Below are 20,147 nucleotides of genomic sequence, written 5' to 3' on the forward strand. Positions count from 1 at the left end.
ATTATGCTTACATGATCTTTGAAGTACTTCAGCCGGTCCTTATATTTCTTGCGTGCTTGAACCATCCGAACCATTGCTTGGATCTGGTAGTGGCGGGGGAGAAGAAAAGATTATGAAATCAGTACTTTCTGACCCAGCTATAAAAATTCTGCTCAGAACATGCAGTACTGTAGAGGTCAATGGCAGCCATTTACTGTACCTTCACAGCATCATCACTATGGTCCTTCAGATACTGCTTACGGTGTTTGAAGGCCTTCATCTGCTTAAAGCGTCTCCAGTGGGCCTGGGATTGGGGGTTGAGAGGTTAGATGGTCACAATGCAAAGCACTCCAGATATGCGTGTGTGTGTGTGTGTGTGTGTGTGTGTGTGTGTGTGTGTGTGTGTGTGTGTGTGTGTGTGTGTGTGTGTGTGTGTGTGTGTGTGTGTGTGTGTGTGTTTTTACCCATGAACACAGAGTGTTGGGTGTATACAGTTTTAAACCTGTATCTTGTTTTTGTTCTCTTACCTGTATGCATTTAATAGCTGGGTCTTGAGTCTTCAGGAACTCGACTCGATCCTTTAGGCGTTTTCTGGCCAGGTAGCCACGGCATCGCGCTTGCAACTTAGTGATTAGACTCTCATTGGCCATCCACAGCTGCTCTCGGTTGTAGGCTGTGGTTACCCCGGAAACTACAGACTGATGTGTAAACACACAAAGTAAGCAGTTTAGAATAGTGCTGGAGCGCAGTGATAATGCATCATTGGCTGGGGGTCCGCAGCCAAATACATATTAATTTGGGTGTCCTTGATATGAAAAGGTTTGAGAACCACTGCAGTAACCTACCTGGATGTCCTCCTTGTTGAGTTGGGTGTTGTTCTGGAGGAATCCCTCAGGTTCTACCCAGGTGCCCTCTCCTGTCTTCATGTTATAATAGTAGTTGTGTCCCCCCTTCACCCAATGTTTCATCCACTCACTGCCATTATCACCTGGAGAGAGCAACATCATAGAGTGTTACACTTTGTAGTCCTAAAACCCAGAAATGAGCTTGCAATGCACTCTACCATAGGGTTTACCAATGTGTTCTTTATGTTGTTAACATAAAGCCTCATAATTTCATAATTTATCCAAAACCCAATGCAAAAGTTCCAGTGTAAATCTGCTGTATGAACTCATGGCAGGAGAAACTCCCGGGTTAGCCTATATAAATAGACGTCATCACTAAAACTCTATCGAGTTGTAAAATATAGCCAGCAGCGTGTCATTATTAGTTAGTAAGTTGACCTCTTCATTCCCTCCTTCCTTTCCTTTCTCACTCTTATTTATTGACAACAAGCATATGCACATAACAGATGATTGCACATTTTGGTCAAAAGGAAAACACCAAATTCCTTCCTTACCCTCTTTCATTTTCTCCTCTTTGATCTTGCTCAGGTCTTGCTGGTAGGTCTGTGCACACTCAGCGGTGAGCCCATAGAGCCCTACCCCAGGGCCGCGCAGAGCAGCCAGGGTCTGGGATGCGTCACCGCTGTCCACTGCCTCGTTGATGGCCTGGATGGCCTGCGAGACTGAAGGGACAGAGAACGTGATCACTGATGTTCTTCATGCACTCTCTGAACTCTGACAACACCCAAAAGAGGACAAACCCACTGCTTTTCTGTTTAACCACTTAAAGACTTATTTTCAATCTACTCACAACAGTGAGATTTTGTTTTAGCCTATAATGGTATACACAACAAAGGGATGTAAGAATTATGAGTCAAACATGACGTGTCTAAAGGTGTGTTCTTACACTGCAATGCTTCCTGGGTATTCTTGTTGGCCGTGAGTATAGCATCCTGGATCTCATCCAACCACAGGACAGCCGAGGGATCCTGGGTCTCCTAGGGACACACACAAGAATATTTTGAGAAATGAATCAGTTCCCTGTGGAAGGAGCTACAGTACGTGTGCATGCACACACACACGGGCGCACACACAGACACACACCCCACCTAATGACACTTGAGAACATCACCAGTATCCTTGATTGAAGTGGCACATTACTAATTATTTGTCACACAATGTAAGAAACTCGCTAAAGCCACCAGCATCAATGGCTTAATTGGAACATGACTCAATGTATAACATTATAAGGTTCATCCTAGGGCTGGGCGATATGATTATTTCAAACTTTTATTATGATTAATCTATGATTAATCTACAAGCTCACAACGCTTCGCGATGCGTTGTGAGCTTGTAGATATCCACTATTTTTGCACTCCATCATTGTACAAAGAAGTACTGTATAATACAGGACAGGTGGTTAATCACACTTAATCAATTTAGTTTGCTATAAACAGGATTTATTTTTAAATGATTACAAATAAACCTGATTCTCGATTAATCAATTAACCTACATGAGCAAGATTAAGTTGGTTAGAGATATTAAGAAAATGGTTTTAGTATATTTTTGGTTAATTGCCCAGCCCTACATCCCACAAAGAAGTCAAAACATCAACACATTGTGGCATCTCTCTTGTAGTAATCCATGCCTGCATCCAGATGGCACCCTCTCTCCTCTGCTCAGAGTGTGTGTGTGTGTGTGTGTGTGTGTGTGTGTGTGTGTGTGTGTGTGTGTGTGTGTGTGTGTGTGTGTGTGTGTGTGTGTGTGTGTGTGTGTGTGTGTGTGTGTGTGTGTGTGTGACTGTGTGCGCGTGTGTGTGTGCCTATGCCTGTGCGTGTGTCCATGTTTATGCACATGCTGATACTGGTTTCCAGAGCTGGCCGAAAAGCGCAACTCATTTGGTTTGAGCCTCACTGTCTCATTCTCTGTCCCACCCCCTCTGATCGTGCTTTTGGGTGGATAAAAAGTAGGGGGCGGTGGACTGATACCTGATCTGAAGGTGTGGTTTCTTACGTAAGGGGTGGGCAGCCAACATATGCAGCATATTCCAGTTGCAAGATGAGCTCTCCTTTATTTTCCCCCCATTTTCTCCTAATTTAGTCCCCCCCCATATACTGCAGTCCATCCCCCACCGTTCCGGGGAGGGTGTGTAAACAATCTTGTGCTCCTCTGATAGTTCTTTTGCCCTCAGGCAGCGCAGAACCCAATTCTCTATGGAGGTGGCCGAGTACTTTAACTCTATGCTACTCTGCAGCCCAAGTGGAGCTGTCTTTTATAGTAAATTAAGCCTTACTAGGACATGAGTTTATTTAGCACTTCTCCATTTGCAGTTAGTGCCAGTACAATTAGTATTTGTAGGAGATGAGTCTTTCAACTGTCAGTACGTACTAGACAGGGTGTGGTGCAACCATGGGCACAAGACTGCAGAATTTGGGTGTAACTTGCTTTAGTCTACAGTCTAGAGTAGTAGGCTAGTAGCACACTTTTCCAACATATTACTGGTAATTAGAGGGATTACCAACACTCACCGAAACGTCCGTCAGGCACTTTTTATTTCGTTCGCACGGGCAGCAATGCAGCATGCAGAACGTTTTAGCGCAAAGCTCTTCTTTGTTATTGTAACATTCAATTGTTTTGTTGTTGTGATTGTTTCAATCTGATCTGAACATTTGGAATAATGTGGATACAGTATACTCTCTATGGAATGTGCTTACCTTTATTTTTATATTTAGTCTACCTTTTTCACAAATAATGTTCGTGTCATTTGCATGGATATGTACAGTATATATTGTTGCATCTAATTGAGAGGTGGTGATACATGATCTAGTTAGTACACAATGCGTAAGCGATGTATACATGTGCATCATTTAAGATGCCTCTCCCATGGACTCTATAAGAGCCTCTTCCGTTTGTTTTGTGCCAAAACATGTTCCTGTATGTTGCCCGGGCAAACAAAATCACTCCATAAGTGCTGGTAATCTCTCTGACTGTAAAGAGCCTTTCTAGACCGTGGTAAAAAAAAATACTTTTCACTCTCAAGATGTTACTGGTAATGGAAATAGAGGAAGTGAAAGCAGCACAGTTTTACCCTTTGGTAATCTTTGGAAACATTTGCCCCTCCCACATTTTGTCCCACAAAACCTTTCCTTAGACAAAGAGTGTGCCATTCTTTTGACTAATAATATTAGTCATAATATATGTCAGGATCCTTCATGGGCAAGCTGGCAAAGACATGCTTAAATGGCAGAACACAGCACATTATAAGAAATTCTACACATACTCTCACTGCTGTAAATGCTAGTGATAAATATCCAACTCGTCAAAAGGGTTACGTTCTGCCTCTTAGTCTGTAGACTAGGCAGGACTGTTGACTTAGGCAATACAGCTCAGCCCAGAGTCTATGCAGATTGATGCTAAGATGTCTGACTACACTGTAATTGTACATGAGTGATGCGACACAAGCCAGTAAGAAATAAATCAATTTCAACTGCAGCGCATCATTGAGCACCAAGCTACTTCTGTCTCTAATCCCCAAGACTAATTGAAAACCTTTGGTAATCCAATTTATGACTCACATATCAAACAACACTTTTATCATCCAAGCATAAATTAGGCTTTAATCTGCATTTCCCAACTGGCTTCATTCGCTCGATGCCAACTCTTCTGTCGCCCGAAATATTTACGAAAAAACACAAAAAGTTTGAATATGGAGATGAGAGGTTTCTGCCCGATATCGACGACATGAGGGACATCGGCCCTTTGAAATCCCGCTGGAGCTCCCACTGACCTAACCACTTCCTCCATCTCCGCCTGGCCAATACAGATAAATCTCTTCACAATAACCAACGCATATTGTGTGCATGTGTGATTTTGGCCACACGGCAGCTCAAGTGTAGGACAAAAATGGCTCAAAGGTTTGGAATGGATCTATCTAATATAGTTGTCAGCTTTCTGCCCTTTTATGGAAGCAAATGGCTCTGTCGGGGCTTGTCATTTCCTACTGCCCACAGAAAGGATCGCGAGGGGAAATAGCTTGCCTTTATTATTTTTTTGCTCCCATTCTTGAATGTGCGACGGGGAAATGGAGCTCGGCAACAAACAACCATCACGTTCCCACATGATGCCTCCAACCCTCCACATGCACTGTAACTAATGGTTGTTGACATTTCAAATACTGTGGTCTGCAGCCAAGTGTTTTGAAATGCAACTTTGATAACATTATCTATATTTACACAGGATAAAATAAGACAAGAGATCCAGAAAACAGATACAACGTCAGAGTTGTTGCTATTTACAGGCCTTTAACAACATTAGGTTAGAAATAACTCCTTTCTATTATGGTTTATTGAATAGGACATAGGAGCTTCTCAGAGTTGGTCTGTACCACTTCTCATGTGTTAAACTCACTGTCCCCTGAACTCACCTGCCAACTCCACTGGCATTTTGTTTTTTCCTTTGAGAGGAACCCCTCCCTAATATGGTGCTCTGCAGTGACATCATATGCAAAAACAGAGCAGACATGCACATACCAGATCCACAATCGTCACCTCACCTCACAGGGTTATGATAGCACAGGCAAATGAGTCAGAGAGAGCAGGGCGTTTATGGTCCTGTATCTAGAAAACACATATAGCCCTGTCAATCATATGAACTCGGTTATGGATCCCAACCAAAAATATCTATGGTTGAGTCCATAATATTTTATTGGAATTAAAGATGAGTTGAAACAAAGACAGAAGGGTTAACCAGAGGACAGGTAATGAGCACATAGCAGTGAATCAAGTGAAGTTAAAAGTCACGTAAGCTTGAAAGACAGGAAATAAGCGTGAAGTGTGTGGCCCATGCAGACATGATGTAGGCTACAGGAAGTGAGTGGGGGTGGGAGTAGACAGCAGGGAGAGAAAGTATGATTACACCATGACATCACTAGCTGTCTGCAGGAGTCATGAGGGGATGAGCGGCCTGAATCACATGGAGCCTTCTGCCTGATTTGTACTTGGTTGTGCGCAGTGTCGCACACCAAAAATAGCTGATTTCATATTTGCAATTAAACTGATGTGTGGTTTGTGTAAATGAAATAAGAAATGGTAACATCAGATTGCTTTAGAAAGTTGACTCGAATGTCACAGAAAGCCAAAAGCTCCCCTTAACAGCTTTTTTTAGGTGTTTTCAGTCCCTTTTGGTGCCCTGCGTTTAACAGCTGGTGGACTGGGTGTACCGTTTAATCCAGTGGTTCTCAAAGTGGGGTCCGGAGGGGACCCCCAGGGGTCCTTGAGGGGGTTCGAATCCTATATACATTGGCTATTTGAGAATAGCTGATCTACAAGCTCACAATCCAATGTGTTGTGAGACTGTAGATCTGCTATTTCAAAAGGATCTTGAAACCTTTCGATTACACAAGTCCGATTTATTCAGTGAACTATGGTCACTCTGCTTATGTGTGATGATCTTCTGTGAGGTGTTGTGGGACTGTGGGACAGTCATTGGGTTCATCGTTAACTTCAATTTTAAGAATTGCCCCCTGTGCTGTCTGGATCAGATAAGAATGAATTAGTACTTCCTCTGGCACACAGCCTTGCTCAGGCCATGCCGAGTCATCTTGAGTTTGGCTAGGAGTTTATTGGTGGTGCAGTTTGTGCTCTTCTCTTCCTCTCACTTTCATTCCAACAAATTGTGTTTAGTATGCAGTGCAGTATATGTGTTTTTCCCTTATCATCCAAGATGGTGGCTGTCTTGTTTCAGTGTCACAATTCTGTAGATCATTGGACTTAATTTATTTGATGTCACACTAGAGCATCAAATACAAACTGAGCTTTTCATCGGCCCTCAGCCCTGGGAAAGCTGCCTCTGTTAGTGTTGTGCAATCATTTACGGACATGAGGATTATCATCACCAACGGCTTCTCCTTTTATTAACAACAGCCCAAGATTATAACATACTAACAATGTTGCACTAGCAAGTCCATTAGTCTGATGGCCCATTACTCCGAAAAATGTTAGTATGAGGTTAGAGTTAGGCTTAGTTATAATGTGCAGACCAATGGTACTTTGGAACAATGGGTCGGACTCATGGAATGGCACCCAAGCCAGATATGACTGTGTCCCAGATCTGGGCTTGTGATATCAACAAGTCCTACCATTATTCTACCATTATTACTGAAGCAACTACTGACGTGTATTGCATTATAATATTATAATGCAACCATGCACTGAATAAGGCTTAATTTCTACTTCATCGCACAACATAAATTATGTATTTTCACATGAAAATACAAGGCTTTTCTAAGTTGAAAATATGTCAGTTTTGTTGAGTGACACAATCATGCAACAAAGTATATTAACCTTAACTTGCTGAAAAGACAGATGAAAGCCGGAGGTAACTGTAGACAGGCAGTGTTTGCATAATGGGCCACATGTTTGCATAATGTTTGCCTGTCTATTATATAGAGAAGCAAACCAAACAGGAGGTAACCAGGAAATAATAAGGTAGAGGGGTAACACCTCTGTCAAGTACACCTGTGCCTTTTCAGAAACCAAATGCGAATACCTATTTTGTATTCATTATCCCAAACTGAAATGGACATTATTACAATTACTGCCTGCAATTCTGTCTGCATCTCATCCTGACACTCAATATTTCTATGGCAACCAGGGATGCTTTCATTCAAAGCAAACAGCTGCTAAACTGAGGAGGTATGGCTCAACAATGGAAGAACAAATAATCTATTGACTCAACACCAGAAGCCAGAAGTGAAAGGTCTCCTTTCACTTCTGGCTCATTTGCTTCTCATTGCAGGTAACCATCCACCAGGTATTTCAAGTAGGAACTAGCCAGAGAATTAACAATGTCTTCTTCTGTGTCTGTGTGTCAAGTTGGTGTGTGGCGTTTCCTTGCCACCATACAAAAACAGCAAATGCTGAAGTACGACTGGGCGATATGGACAAAATCAAATATCACAATATTTTTTACCCAATACCTCAATATCAATATTATGAGGAGAATATGATATAAATAATAAATCTCAGAAATGGTCAAAAATAGTCAATCTACAAGCTCACAAGCTTGTATATCTGCAACTTTGGCTTTAAGTGATTAAAACCAGGAAAAGTCTATTTTTTTGCCATATCATAAATTATGCTAAATCCCAGACGATATCTAGACTCATATTACAATATTGATATATTGTCGATATATTGGCCAGCCCTATGCTGTAGTGTGTTGTTCTTACATGAGCCTTCTCTCTGCGGGCCTCCAACAGTTTGTCGTAGTAGTGCTGGGCCACCGAAGGATCCACATCAGTGAGCTTGGCTGAGGGATCCTGAAGGGCCGCCAGGGTCTTCAGGAGATCTCCTTCATCCAGGGCCTCGTTGACCTGACCAATGGCTGCAATACCTGCAAACACACACACACACACACACACACACACACACACACACACACACAGCAAGTCATTTAGTAAATCATCATAGTCTGCAATAATGTTGTTATCAAGAAAAAGCCTTGCTACTTCTGTGTGTTATTGTATCATCTGTGGTGAAGGAAAATACAGTGGACAAAGTGATTAGACTTGTAATCCTTAACTCCTAAGCTGAAAAATAATACGCCAAAATATGGGGGGGGGGGGGGGGGGGTGTATGTGTGTCTTACGTTCGTGCTCCTCCTGTACGGTCTGGTTGACATTGTCGATGGAGGCTTGGATGTCGTTCCACGTCAGATAGTCAACGCCTTCCTCTCTGCCTGCTGCCTTCAAACGCATCAGCTCATCCATGTACCTGAGAAACATGCAGACATCACATTAAAACCCCTAACACACAGAGGGGAAATGACACTGCGCTCTTGTGATGGGTCTCCTGGTGTGTGCGTGTGTGCTCGCACCTCTGTGCATATTCGTCCTCCACATTGCTAAGTCCAGTAACAGAGCTGGACAGCTGTTTCCAGAGGGCAGCCCTGTCTCCAACATCCAACGCATGATTCATCAGTACTACCGAGGACAGCATCTCCACGGCAACCAGTAACTCAGGGTGGGACAGAGAACCCTGCAGGACAGAGGCAGCAAATTCAGCTCATACTTCAATCTGCCAATAAACAGTAGTGGAACTACAAGCTAAACACAGAGTTCATCTTGCATACAACGCTCAAGGATACAACATGCACAGGGCTCTGTAGTATGTCGACATTTATAAAGGATCCTATTGGAACTCTCCATTGGAAAGCATTGATATTCACTGTTGTATAATCACATAATCACACAAATGAGTAGCATAGCTCTGGCCAAGATTTATGGCATCCTTGCATTTTATGTATATAATGTAAATTCAGTTTTATGACAAATATTGTTTTTTGGTGTGTGTTTTTATAAAATGCTGTTATAAATCCAATGTCATTTCAGAATATATTGTACATTAAATGGGCATGCATCTCTCTCTCTCTCTCTCTCTCTCTCTCTCTCTCTCCCTCCCAACAAGGCAGATGGCCTTCCACCCTAAGGCCTGGTTCTGCTTGAGGTTTCTTCCCATTAAAAGGGAATATTTCCTTGCCACTGTCACCAGGGGGAAGACGTCAGGTTTCTGATCAACTGTATGTTAAGTGTTGTGACACTATAAAAAAGTTTAATTGAATATAAAATTCAAGAGTGTACTGTATACCTCTGAACTTTGTTGCTGCAGGCTGGACAGTTCTCTCTGGTAGAGGTCTGCAGCAGTGGGGTAGACCTCTGGCAGCTGTGCATCTGGACTCATCAGCTCCTCCACTGTCTTCTCTGCTACCCCCGCACTGATGGCATTATTGATTCGCTCCACCGCCTGCAACACTACATGCACACAAAAGCATAAGAAACAGAACCAACTCAAAGGTATACTCTGATCTGAATACATTTGTGAAAGAATGTTTCATTTTGTTTTGCAGTGCATACTCTTCAGGTAGGCTTCCGCAATCTCATTGGATAAATTCACTCCACTCTGCAGCTCGTCCTTGGACAGGGCTTCTCCGGGAGAAGTCTTGGAATGTAGAAAGACATACGAGATACGGAAACAGCATAGTCACAGTCATAATTAATTATCAACAGTAGCATTACATTTCTCCTTGGCAAACCAGGAAATACGAATAGATTATAATTAATAGAAATAAAACTAAATGAAAACACTGAGAATGGGAGGATCCTACCTGTTCTTTACTCTCGCGGTCAGCCTGCAGCTGTTTGAGGTACCATTCCTTGTTCTGACCCTGCAGGTTCTGTATGCCCATAGCCTTCAGAGCCTCAAACAACTTGTCCAAATCTCCACTCAGCAGGGCCTGCTCTGCTGCACTCAGTGCAGTGCTCACTGTCAAGGTAGAGTTGATATTAACATAGGATATACTGTATTATACATAGCTACTTTTTGCTATTCGTGACACTTAAAGGAATACTCCAAATTGTTTCAACCTCATCTCGATTATAGATTGTTTATTATCAATATTTGATGTACAATGAAGTATATATATATATATATATATATATATATATATATATATATATATATATATATATATATATATATAGGGCTTAAGTGGTCATGTCGAGATATCATTGCAAAGTTCAAATCAGGAGGATGTTGATGTTGACGTGGACTTACAATTGACTTTGTTCACATTGCCCTGAATCTCAGCCTGGGTGAGAAGCTCCTCATAGACGTCTCTCTCTGCGTCTGCATTCTCGCCCAGCTGCACCGGGAGTACAACACAACAACCGCATGCTAAAACCAACAGTTTACCAGACCAAACCAACATCACATTATCACTCATTATTACTGTCCTAATTACAGGGAGGCCAATAAACGTGGGGAGACACTTTCATCATACATGCTCTGCCAAGATTCATACCCGTTTGCGCGAGTTGGCCACCTTCTCTCCCTTGGCTTGGTTGAGCATGTCCTGGTAGTGTTGGGCGGAGTTCAGATCCATGTTGACCAGCATGGCGTTGGGGTTCTGCATGGCAGCCATAGTGCCCTCCGGTACACCGTGGTCAATGGCGTCATTAATGGCTATCACGGCAGCATGTACTGGGGGTGGGAGAGGGATGAGGTGATGACTTGATTTCACGTACACTGGTGAAATCAAGTCCTTCAATATTTTCCACCCTGAGACATACAGGTCGACAGCTATGTTGATATGTAGGTATTGTATATTGTAGATATATACTGTATGTTTATATGTGCATAATGGTGATTGCGTATAAGTTTAACTCAAAGTACGGTTTCACATTCGTTTGTATATTGTACCACGTTTTGTTGTATAGATACATTGTACAGCATGTTATCCTAGAGCAAGGGTCGGCAAGTAAGTTTGGCCTCGGGACAATTTATTTTTATAGCCATTAGATGGTGAGCCAGAACACAGTCAATGGTTAATTTAGGACCAGGAACAAACCAACTTGTATGCAATAATAACTTTGTTATAAAAGTTAATAAATAAAGAGGTGTATGGTATAACAATGGATATCATGTGGAATCAAATCTTACATGTGCATACAGAAATGCTTGTGTAATCATTTCATGCAGGCCCCAACCTTGAATGTGGCAAGTTTCAAAAGAACATTTTATCTGGAGACAGACAGTCATACTCCTTTTTGAACAAAAGCGCTTTCATGGTTCAAGGTCTTTTAGAACGGAGAGAAACAATGTATAATTTAAGGGATGTGAAATGTTTTGCTCTCAAGAGGTAAAGTTGACAGTGAAAGTCAGCTATTGTGAAGTTGACAGTGAAAGTCAGCTATTGTAAATTATTTACAAAATAATTTGGCGGGCGAGATATTATCGCTGTTGCCCAACACTGTCCTAGAGAGTAGCCAGGGTACAAGCTTTTCATTGCATTGCACTTGCTGCATTTGATTTTTTTTTAAATCATGCATGTGACAGTAAACTAAACTAACATTAACATAACCCAACAATTTGGGCACCAAGATTGTCTCTACTTCTCTCCGCTCGGAGGGATATAACCTTTTTCAAATGTCTTGAGATTTGTGACCATTTTAAAATGCAAAAGACCGGAAGCTAATAACAGCGTGGCACAAACTACAACAGAACGCCCAGCAATGGGATGCTGACATGGTCCTTAAGCTCTGCCCACTCCCAGTGATATCTGAGCCCGCCTCACATGCAGCTTCGTCCACTGAGAGCTCATTGGCCAGGATGCCGCCAATCTTGCTGAAGGCGGGCATCTGGATTCCATACTTTTCCAGCTCACTCTTCATGTTGTTGATCTCCTCCTCTGAGAGAGAGAAGATAGGAGGAGATGAAGTAGATGTATGAATAGAAGAGAAGAGAGAGGGTTTAGAACATGGGGGCTGGATTAGCAGTTACACACCAGGGCCTACACTAGAGCAGTGTTTCCCAAACAATGGGTTGCGAGTAAATATATCTTTTTGTACGTTTCCTACAAAAATATTTTTCATTATTATTTCAAAAGATTAAAAAAACTAAAAACGACACTGAGCTTGTAGATATGGTATTTTGATATCTCACTATTTTTGCAATAGGGCTTAAGTGGTTAAGTCATAATGTATTTTAGTATGTTTGGGTACCACAGAGACACCAAATGTAGCTTTTGGGTCGTGAGCTGAAACGTTTGGGAACCTCTGGGTTAGAGGAGTTACACAGCAGGGCCTAGACTAGACTAGAGTGAGGAAAAAGAGACAGCCTGTTCCTGACTCAGATGTCTGACTCTGGCTTTGGGACACGGAGCTGCGCGGGAACCCAATCGACAGGAAAAGCTCTCACAATTACTAATGACTTTCACATTGCCAGCAGCTCCTCCATACAGACGGCTGCCTGCTGAAAGCCCCTTCCCTGTACTTAGTCTCAGTGCTATGGCTGACTGAGTGAACAACAAATTCACAACTTAACTCAGTCTTTAACGCTTGAACCCAACAGCTATTTTCTGCAAAGAGATTGTATGTAAGGGTGTACAGTATAGTACTGTATATAGGTTTTAAGTGGTTAACAGTGTAAAATCTGATTTAACAAACAACTGAGAAAAGATCCATGATTTTGAACATTTAATGATCTGAACAATAATAAAAAAATGTACAGTGGGGAAAAGGAGGCTTGACTTGATTCGAGATGATTGTGCACACTCGCTCGGTCGATTCTTACCTGTGAAATCTACTTTGCCATACAGATCCTGGATTTGTGGGGCCAGGCCCAGTTTAAACAGGTACAGACTGTGGAGGAGGAGTAATATAAAAAGTGAGCACAGTGGCAAAGCCAAAAGCAAACAAGGAGTGCGAGAAGAGTGGAGCGAACAGAACATATTACACAAGAACAAGAGGCCAAGAAGGAACCAGCATACAGTCACTCCCACACAGAGAGGCCAGCAGAGAGCCTTTTACAGGTCACTGGGCCTTCTGCCATCATGTGTATAGGAAGGTAGCAGGATCACATTGTTTTCTATGGCTTTGGTTTATAAACAAGCTTTTGTGGCAGAATTCTGGCATCTGTGTGCCACCTGGGAGGGGGCTGCTTTTTAAATTCAACAAACAGGCAGTCATCTACCCTGAGGAGACACACACACACACACACACACACACACACACACACACACTGACTTCCTGACTACAGAGACCAGATTTACAGCTTCTGGACCCTGCATCCATTTTACATTTACTGGAATGCTCTATTAAAACAAACAGCTCCACTGCTTAGCAGGGAGGATATTTCACCTTATAGCTCTGAATGCCTCCCTGCTGAAAAACCACCCCGTTCACCTAATAAAAGTGTCAAATATATAGACTTGAAATATATAGATCCAGGAGAATATATCGTCTCTGTCGGGTGGAAACCGCATGTCCAAAACTGTTACTTTTCAGGATTCAAATCCAAAATTGCAAAACGCAGTGGATATGCCACTTTTGATGCTTTTGTGTGACACTGTAGTATGATCAAGCAGGGCGTTAATTTACCAAAAGAAAACACAAAAATACCTTTCTGCCTGACAGCAACAATATACTTTTTCAGCTGCACATGTTACTAGAGCACAGTTGGTGCTCTAGTAACTGGGTGTGATTGTGTTGACTCTGACGTACAGTAAAGAATAATGGCCCAGGGCAAGAAAAAATTAAAAAAATAGCATCTGAAAGAAGGAGGGAGGGAGCTAGAGAGAGACAAACAAACAGAGAGAGTTGGGGAGAAACAGGATGAGTCGGATGGAGAAAATAAGCAGGAGAGAGAGAGAGAAAGAGAAGCAGGAGAAAGAAGCATCACGTTTATTAGAAGGTTCATTCAATATTATTATCACATGTGGTAGTATACCTGAGAGCATGTATGCAGTAAATGCAGCGTGGCATGTTCTTTCTGTCGTATATGTCTGTGGTTTCTGGGTAAAAGATCTGGAACACAAGTCAATCAATGCAGAGACTTACGCGGTTTCCCCATCGAGTTACGCGGTTTCCCCATCAATTGCATGATACACTCTAGCATGTCCCAGCCTGTGTGATTCACAGTAGTGAACCACAGATGACACAATAGCAATTTCACATCTCTTGGCATTGTCTTTGAAATAACAGGTAAGCTTGCACATAAAGTAAGTGTGTGTGTGTGTGTGTGTGTGTGTGTGTGTGTGTGTGTGTGTGTGTGTGTGTGTGTGTGTGTGTGTGTGTGTGTGTGTGTGTGTGTGTGTGTGTGTGTGTGTGTGTATGTGTGTGTGTGTATGTGTGTGTGTGTGTGTGTGTGTGTGTGTGTGTGTGTGTGTGTGTGTGTGTGTGTGTGTGTGTGTGTGTGTGTGTGTGTGTGTGTGTCTGTGTCAGTCAGTGAGAGAGAATGGACAAATTAATGGATGGTCTAGCCCACTTACCTTAGGCAAGCCTTTCTCTGTCATGGCATTCAGCCACTGGATAACATTGTCTGTGTGTCTGAAATGGAGACCTGTTGCCTGTGGGAGAGAAACTTCAGCTTGAGCACATAAACACATTGTCCATTTCACCTCACAGAGTAGACTGAACTGAACCCCAGAGACAAGAGTTACAGCAAACTGAGGCTCTGTCCTAATGAAATACAACTGTAAACTCTTTCAAGCAGTTAAAGTTCTAAGATAAATAATTAGTTGTGTAAAAAATATTGTTAAGACTAGGGCTTGAAACCAGTTCAAGGAACAAAAAACGGAAACAAACAAGCTTTCAGGAACAAAACAAAAAATATGATTGAAAATTGTTAATGTTTGTCAGGCACCCTTACTCACTAGAATTAATATCCTACTATAATTCTAGTAACCTCTGTCCGTTTGTAGTGGGAGTAGGTGAAGCTACCCGGTTCTCCTCAGTGGCTGGACCAATTGCTCTGATTTTGCACACAGCCATTGACCATTACCATCTGAACTTAACTGTGAAGCCCGTTTTTCAATTTCATCAAATCTCAGCTTCTTATTAGCGCTTTTGTGTCAAAGAATGTCGCCATGGTTACGGGGCTGCCCAGCTATGGGACCAACTGCCTCCCGGGTTGCCAGATCATGTGCGCATATCCCCCCACGGATGCGTCGACCGGGTATGGTCTATAAGTACAGAATACAGTAGCACACCACCATAGTCATCAAGGTAGCAGTTTTTGATTTGACATCTAAGCTACTATGGAGCTCATAAACTTGTGGTAGTCACATAGAACATCATCCGGGCAATTGTCTTTGCCTAGATTATCCACCTCTGTGCTGACGTATCAGTCCGCACCGTAGGGGCTCAGACTGATGCAGTCGGGCCTGGATACTGAGGCATTCCATCAACGCAGCAACCATGGCAGCCATGTTTCACATGCTGAGTTCCTTCTGCACCAAGGCTGGTCATAGTGACAGACTGACAGTTCAGCACGGTGGTGCCATTTTAGCATGCGCTGACTGTCAGCTACTGCTGTACTTTGGGCCCGGTTACATCAGTCTGATACACCTACCTGTATCAGTGCGATACACACCCGATTAGCGATGGGAAAATAATTTCGTTGGCCAGCCCTGGCAGGGCTGGTCGTGTTTTAGCACCAAATCAAACTCCCAATGCTGACTTAATTAGTTCCATGAATCATGCATGCTGGCATTTTTACCTTGTAGCGCGTCTGCTCTCGGTCGTAGATTTTCTTGAGGGAGACGGTGCGTGGGGCAAAGAAGTTGCCCAGTTTGGCCAGATAGACGCCGTTTCTCAGTCCTTCCTCCAGCTCCGTGGTGGGGGGCAGCTCCTCATCCAGACACGCCTCCATCCATCTGCAAGTAGCACAGGACACACATGTCAGAGCTACCATACAACTTTTCTCCATAGCTCCCATTTGAACACAGCATAAAAAGAAAGCATGCAAAGAACACATACTATACATACATACATACTGTACACTAGGAGTGACACGATTCAATGAATAATCGATTTGTCGATGGATAGACAATTAGGATTATGAAAATAAATAGATTTTAATAAAATAATCAATATTTGGGGGGAAAATGTATCCCCTCCATTTTTCAAATATAGTACAATAAATAGACCATGAAGTCCAATAGAGCTGCAACAGTTAACCATTTTCAACCTGGCATCCCCATTTTGGGCATGTCATTATTAAACTGTTGGCGCAGATTTTCTAATATTTTCTGAAAAAGCAAAAATAGCACATCTACAAGCTCACAACATGTCGCGATGCAAATGCAATGTATTGTCAGCTTTTAGATTGGCTATTTTAGCACGACAACATGTTCTCTTCCTAAATGATGAGTTCCCAACATTCCCACTGTGTGACATTTCATTTCCCTGAGATCATAGTGTGTGGAGTCACATTCCTGCAGTGTGCATGTGTCAGCCATGGGCCACAGGGCAGATATACGTAGCTCTTATACTAGGGCAGGCCTGGCCGACTGGATTCCTGCACCCCACATTGTCAACATCCAGTAACAAGTGATACAACTTTACCACTTTTCACTGCCTATACAAATTCCAAGAACTAAAGGCTGCAGCATACGTCTTCTCGAAAAGAAGTTCAGCAAGGTCGTATGAACCTTGTCGAAGTTCGGCACTTCTCGAACCTCCAACTAGACAAACAGCATCTCAGAAGATACCAATGCGAACATTGAGTGTGACTGGTCAGAAATTCAGGGTGCGTGTTTTGAAGAAAGGTTGTCTGAATAGGTTAGGAGGTACAAACCTTGCTTGAACGTACTGCAAACACAACCAGATGGCAATCAATTCATGGACAAAATGAAATAATTTGGTCTCCACTCCTTTGGGGTATGTGTTGTCACTGTATATTGGCACACACGTGAAATGTGTCCTCTGCATTTACCGATCCCAGCGATCTAGGAGCAGTTAAGGGTTAAGTGTCATGCTAAGGGACATTTTGAAACATAGACCGGGGCCAGGGCGCGAACCAGGGACCTTCCGTTTCCCACTCAGCCGCCCCTTCCTTAAGTGATTAAAACCAGGAAGAGACAACACAGAATGCCATATCACGATCTTACCATATCCAAAATTCCATATGTCTCATATCATATCACTCACGATATTGATATAATATTGATATATTGCCTAGCCCTTGATAGCACACACTTTGTCCACTGAAGAAAGTCTGAATCTCAGGAACAATTATGTCAAAGTGTGTCAGAGGATGATGGTAAAATTACCCTTCAGCATTGTATACAGTGGGCAGTCTAACGTTAGCACCAACGTTAGCACCAGAGCGCATAGACTATAAAAAAATGTTGTCCAAAGGATTGTTTGGTTTAGGCGAGCTGTAACTAAGCTACAGTCTACTAACGACTAGTCAATATCCCCAAAACACATCGCCATTCTGCAGCTATGATAAAATCTGCTTCCTTGTTTTTCCTATGCACTAGCTATAAGAGTAGTACTGTACGAGCTGATATGAAAAAAAAGCCTGGATTTATCATGAGGCATTTCACGAGAGCAGATAGAGAGTAAGGTCAAACATGGCCTTTGAGGAAGGCAAACCTTCTCCCGCCTCCTGCCTCTTTCTCTGTCTCTAAGACACTATGCAACTTTGTCCTTGGACTTCACTGCAACAAGGTTACCTATATATATCCTGAGTAAGATAATGAACACATGCTTTCAGAACACGCACACACATGCAAGCTTATGCACATGCACATGCACATGCACACGCACACGTAGACAACTACCAGCTGAAACAACTCCCCTCCCAGGAAATCATGACATGGGGTCTCCCGACACAGGCCTCCTATTCAGGCGAGCGCAGCCAGGCCAGGGCACAGAGCTTGGCCTGGCCAGACATGAACAACCCCCTCCTTTCACTCCACACTGAAGCAGGGAAAGGCTCCATAAAGGCTCCATACTAATGGTTCTTTTATCAGGCTTACACACACCCTTCCCAACCTAGCACAAACATAGACACACCCTCCACTTAACCAATAACAACACCAGCTATGAAAGGGATTTTAGAATGTCGACAATTGAACTTCAACAACAGCGGAGCTGAAAAAAGAAAGGTCAAATTGCATACATGACACAGATAAGCCATGAGTGACATGAGGAAATGGACACAGATATGCAAGTCTTCTCTGGAATGCACAGGTACAGACTGTTACAATTTAAGCTAAGTATTGGAGAATCAGTCGGTGTAGTAGCCAAACAGATCAAACAACACAAACAGTTGGGAAGTATTCCTTCCTCAGCATGTGTGACACACAATCAACAGAGCCTGCCATTAACTCAGGATGAATAGGCCCTCTCTGTTGGACAAATGAAATAAAAGACATACTGGAAGTGGTTAGGTCTGTGGCTTTGTTCTTTTCCCATACCCTTTTGTACATACAAGGTTTCCACCCGACAGCGACAAATACCATAAGCGTCTGAAGTGGCATCCTGTGTTCCTGTCCAATGTCACATTCACTTTATCTGGCAGGAAACCTCAGCCAGTGCATCGTTCGAAGGTCAACCTCATAGGAAAAGGCTGTTACTTGACCACTGTTCTGTCCAGGGAGATATCATCACCAGTCAGAGCTACTGTCCATATTACTACATCTATAGACTACTTGAAGAAGCCTAGTATAATTGCATAAATTATTCTAATCTTTTTTACTGCCCAATTTAGTCCAATTCCCCCCATGTGTATAGTCCCTGGCACTGCCAAGTGCCACCCCCTTCTGTTTGGTCTGGGGAGGGTGTGTTGTAGACCAACCACATGTCTCTTCCAGTCGCCAGCCACTTCAAGTGGGGAGTTGCACCGGGAGGATGTAGCACATTCGGAGGAACGCGCTATCCCTCCAGTTCTGCTCCCTGCTGAACAAGCGCCCGACCAACCTGTAGGAGTCACTAGTGCAGAAATCACTCCCCCCTTCCCGCTTCCCACCAGCGAACATGGCCAATTGTGGTCGTTAGAGCCAAGCCACAGAGGAATTGAAGCCCACTCTCCACAGTGGTGGGCAGTAACTTCATCCCTGTGTCACCCGGACACCCCTGAAGCCTAGTATAATGAATTTAAATCCACTTAAATTTCCTCAGCAAGCCAGATTAAATCTAGCCATTTTATCCAATAAACCATTACTTTACTGTGGTCAGCGCAAACACATACAATCCCATGAGAGTGGATGCACTGGCTGCACTGGGGTCAGCATATGCATATTGTTTTGTTTGTTTTCAATCTGAGAAAACATAATAATAAGTTATGTTTTTAACATACAGCACTAAGTGTCTGATTGGGCATCATTTTGTACTTTATTAACTTATTTTAGTATCAATGTATTAATTAATACATTAACTAAAGCGGAGTGTGCACTATTATTTACTAAATGAATAGCACATTGATTCATAGAAAGAAATGATTGTCAAATTAATCTAATATGAAAATAAGGTTAGGCTGAGGTCTAGTTGAAATTTGCTGGAGTGAGACGAGGGGCAGGATGCTAGCTGATTACAAACATGTACCTTTCTATTGGTAAGCTGCAGCACTGTATGCGTGTACATGCATAGTTCACGTGCACGTGAGAAAGGCATGAGAGGGAAGTGATGTTTACACAGTGCCAGGAGGAAAATGGTGTTCCTTATCTACACACCGCACAATGAGAAGTTACACATCCATTTTTCTTTCTACTCGAGCTCTATCCCTCCCTCTCTCTCCCTCACTCATTGTGACATTGAACAGGGGTTTAATTAAATCAGGACATAATGTACACAAGCAGCCATTTTGTGTTAGAAAAGAAATGAGGTTATCAACAATATCACTCTGATCTCTTTACCAGTCCAAAGAAGAACAAAAACTCTCTGCCTATACGGGGGATTAAAGTAAATTAGGTCATTTCAGAAATACAGAGCACAAAGA

At 42.7% G+C, this 20,147-nt stretch overlaps 1 protein-coding gene across 1 annotated transcript in view; it reads right to left on the reverse strand.

Annotated features, from left to right (window-relative positions):
- Positions 1–20,147, reverse strand: part of iqgap1 (IQ motif containing GTPase activating protein 1) — a 46,501-nt gene that overhangs the window by 17,891 nt on the left and 8,463 nt on the right. Inside the window, exons 3-21 of the mRNA XM_084064580.1 lie at positions 15,918–16,074; positions 14,689–14,766; positions 14,148–14,224; positions 12,993–13,060; positions 11,995–12,108; positions 10,723–10,901; positions 10,476–10,563; positions 10,027–10,184; positions 9,776–9,860; positions 9,510–9,673; positions 8,740–8,900; positions 8,512–8,636; positions 8,093–8,256; positions 1,771–1,861; positions 1,379–1,546; positions 825–967; positions 507–677; positions 200–283; positions 12–83 (exon numbers count right to left, since the gene is read on the reverse strand). Of these exons, the coding sequence (XP_083920706.1) occupies positions 12–83; positions 200–283; positions 507–677; positions 825–967; positions 1,379–1,546; positions 1,771–1,861; positions 8,093–8,256; positions 8,512–8,636; positions 8,740–8,900; positions 9,510–9,673; positions 9,776–9,860; positions 10,027–10,184; positions 10,476–10,563; positions 10,723–10,901; positions 11,995–12,108; positions 12,993–13,060; positions 14,148–14,224; positions 14,689–14,766; positions 15,918–16,074 (2,347 nt within the window). The remainder of the gene's footprint in view (positions 1–11; positions 84–199; positions 284–506; positions 678–824; positions 968–1,378; positions 1,547–1,770; positions 1,862–8,092; positions 8,257–8,511; positions 8,637–8,739; positions 8,901–9,509; positions 9,674–9,775; positions 9,861–10,026; positions 10,185–10,475; positions 10,564–10,722; positions 10,902–11,994; positions 12,109–12,992; positions 13,061–14,147; positions 14,225–14,688; positions 14,767–15,917; positions 16,075–20,147) is intronic.

The sequence above is a fragment of the Gymnoscopelus microlampas genome, assembly GCF_963454915.1.
Source record: "Gymnoscopelus microlampas genome assembly, chromosome: 1".
NCBI lineage: Eukaryota > Metazoa > Chordata > Actinopteri > Myctophiformes > Myctophidae > Gymnoscopelus > Gymnoscopelus microlampas.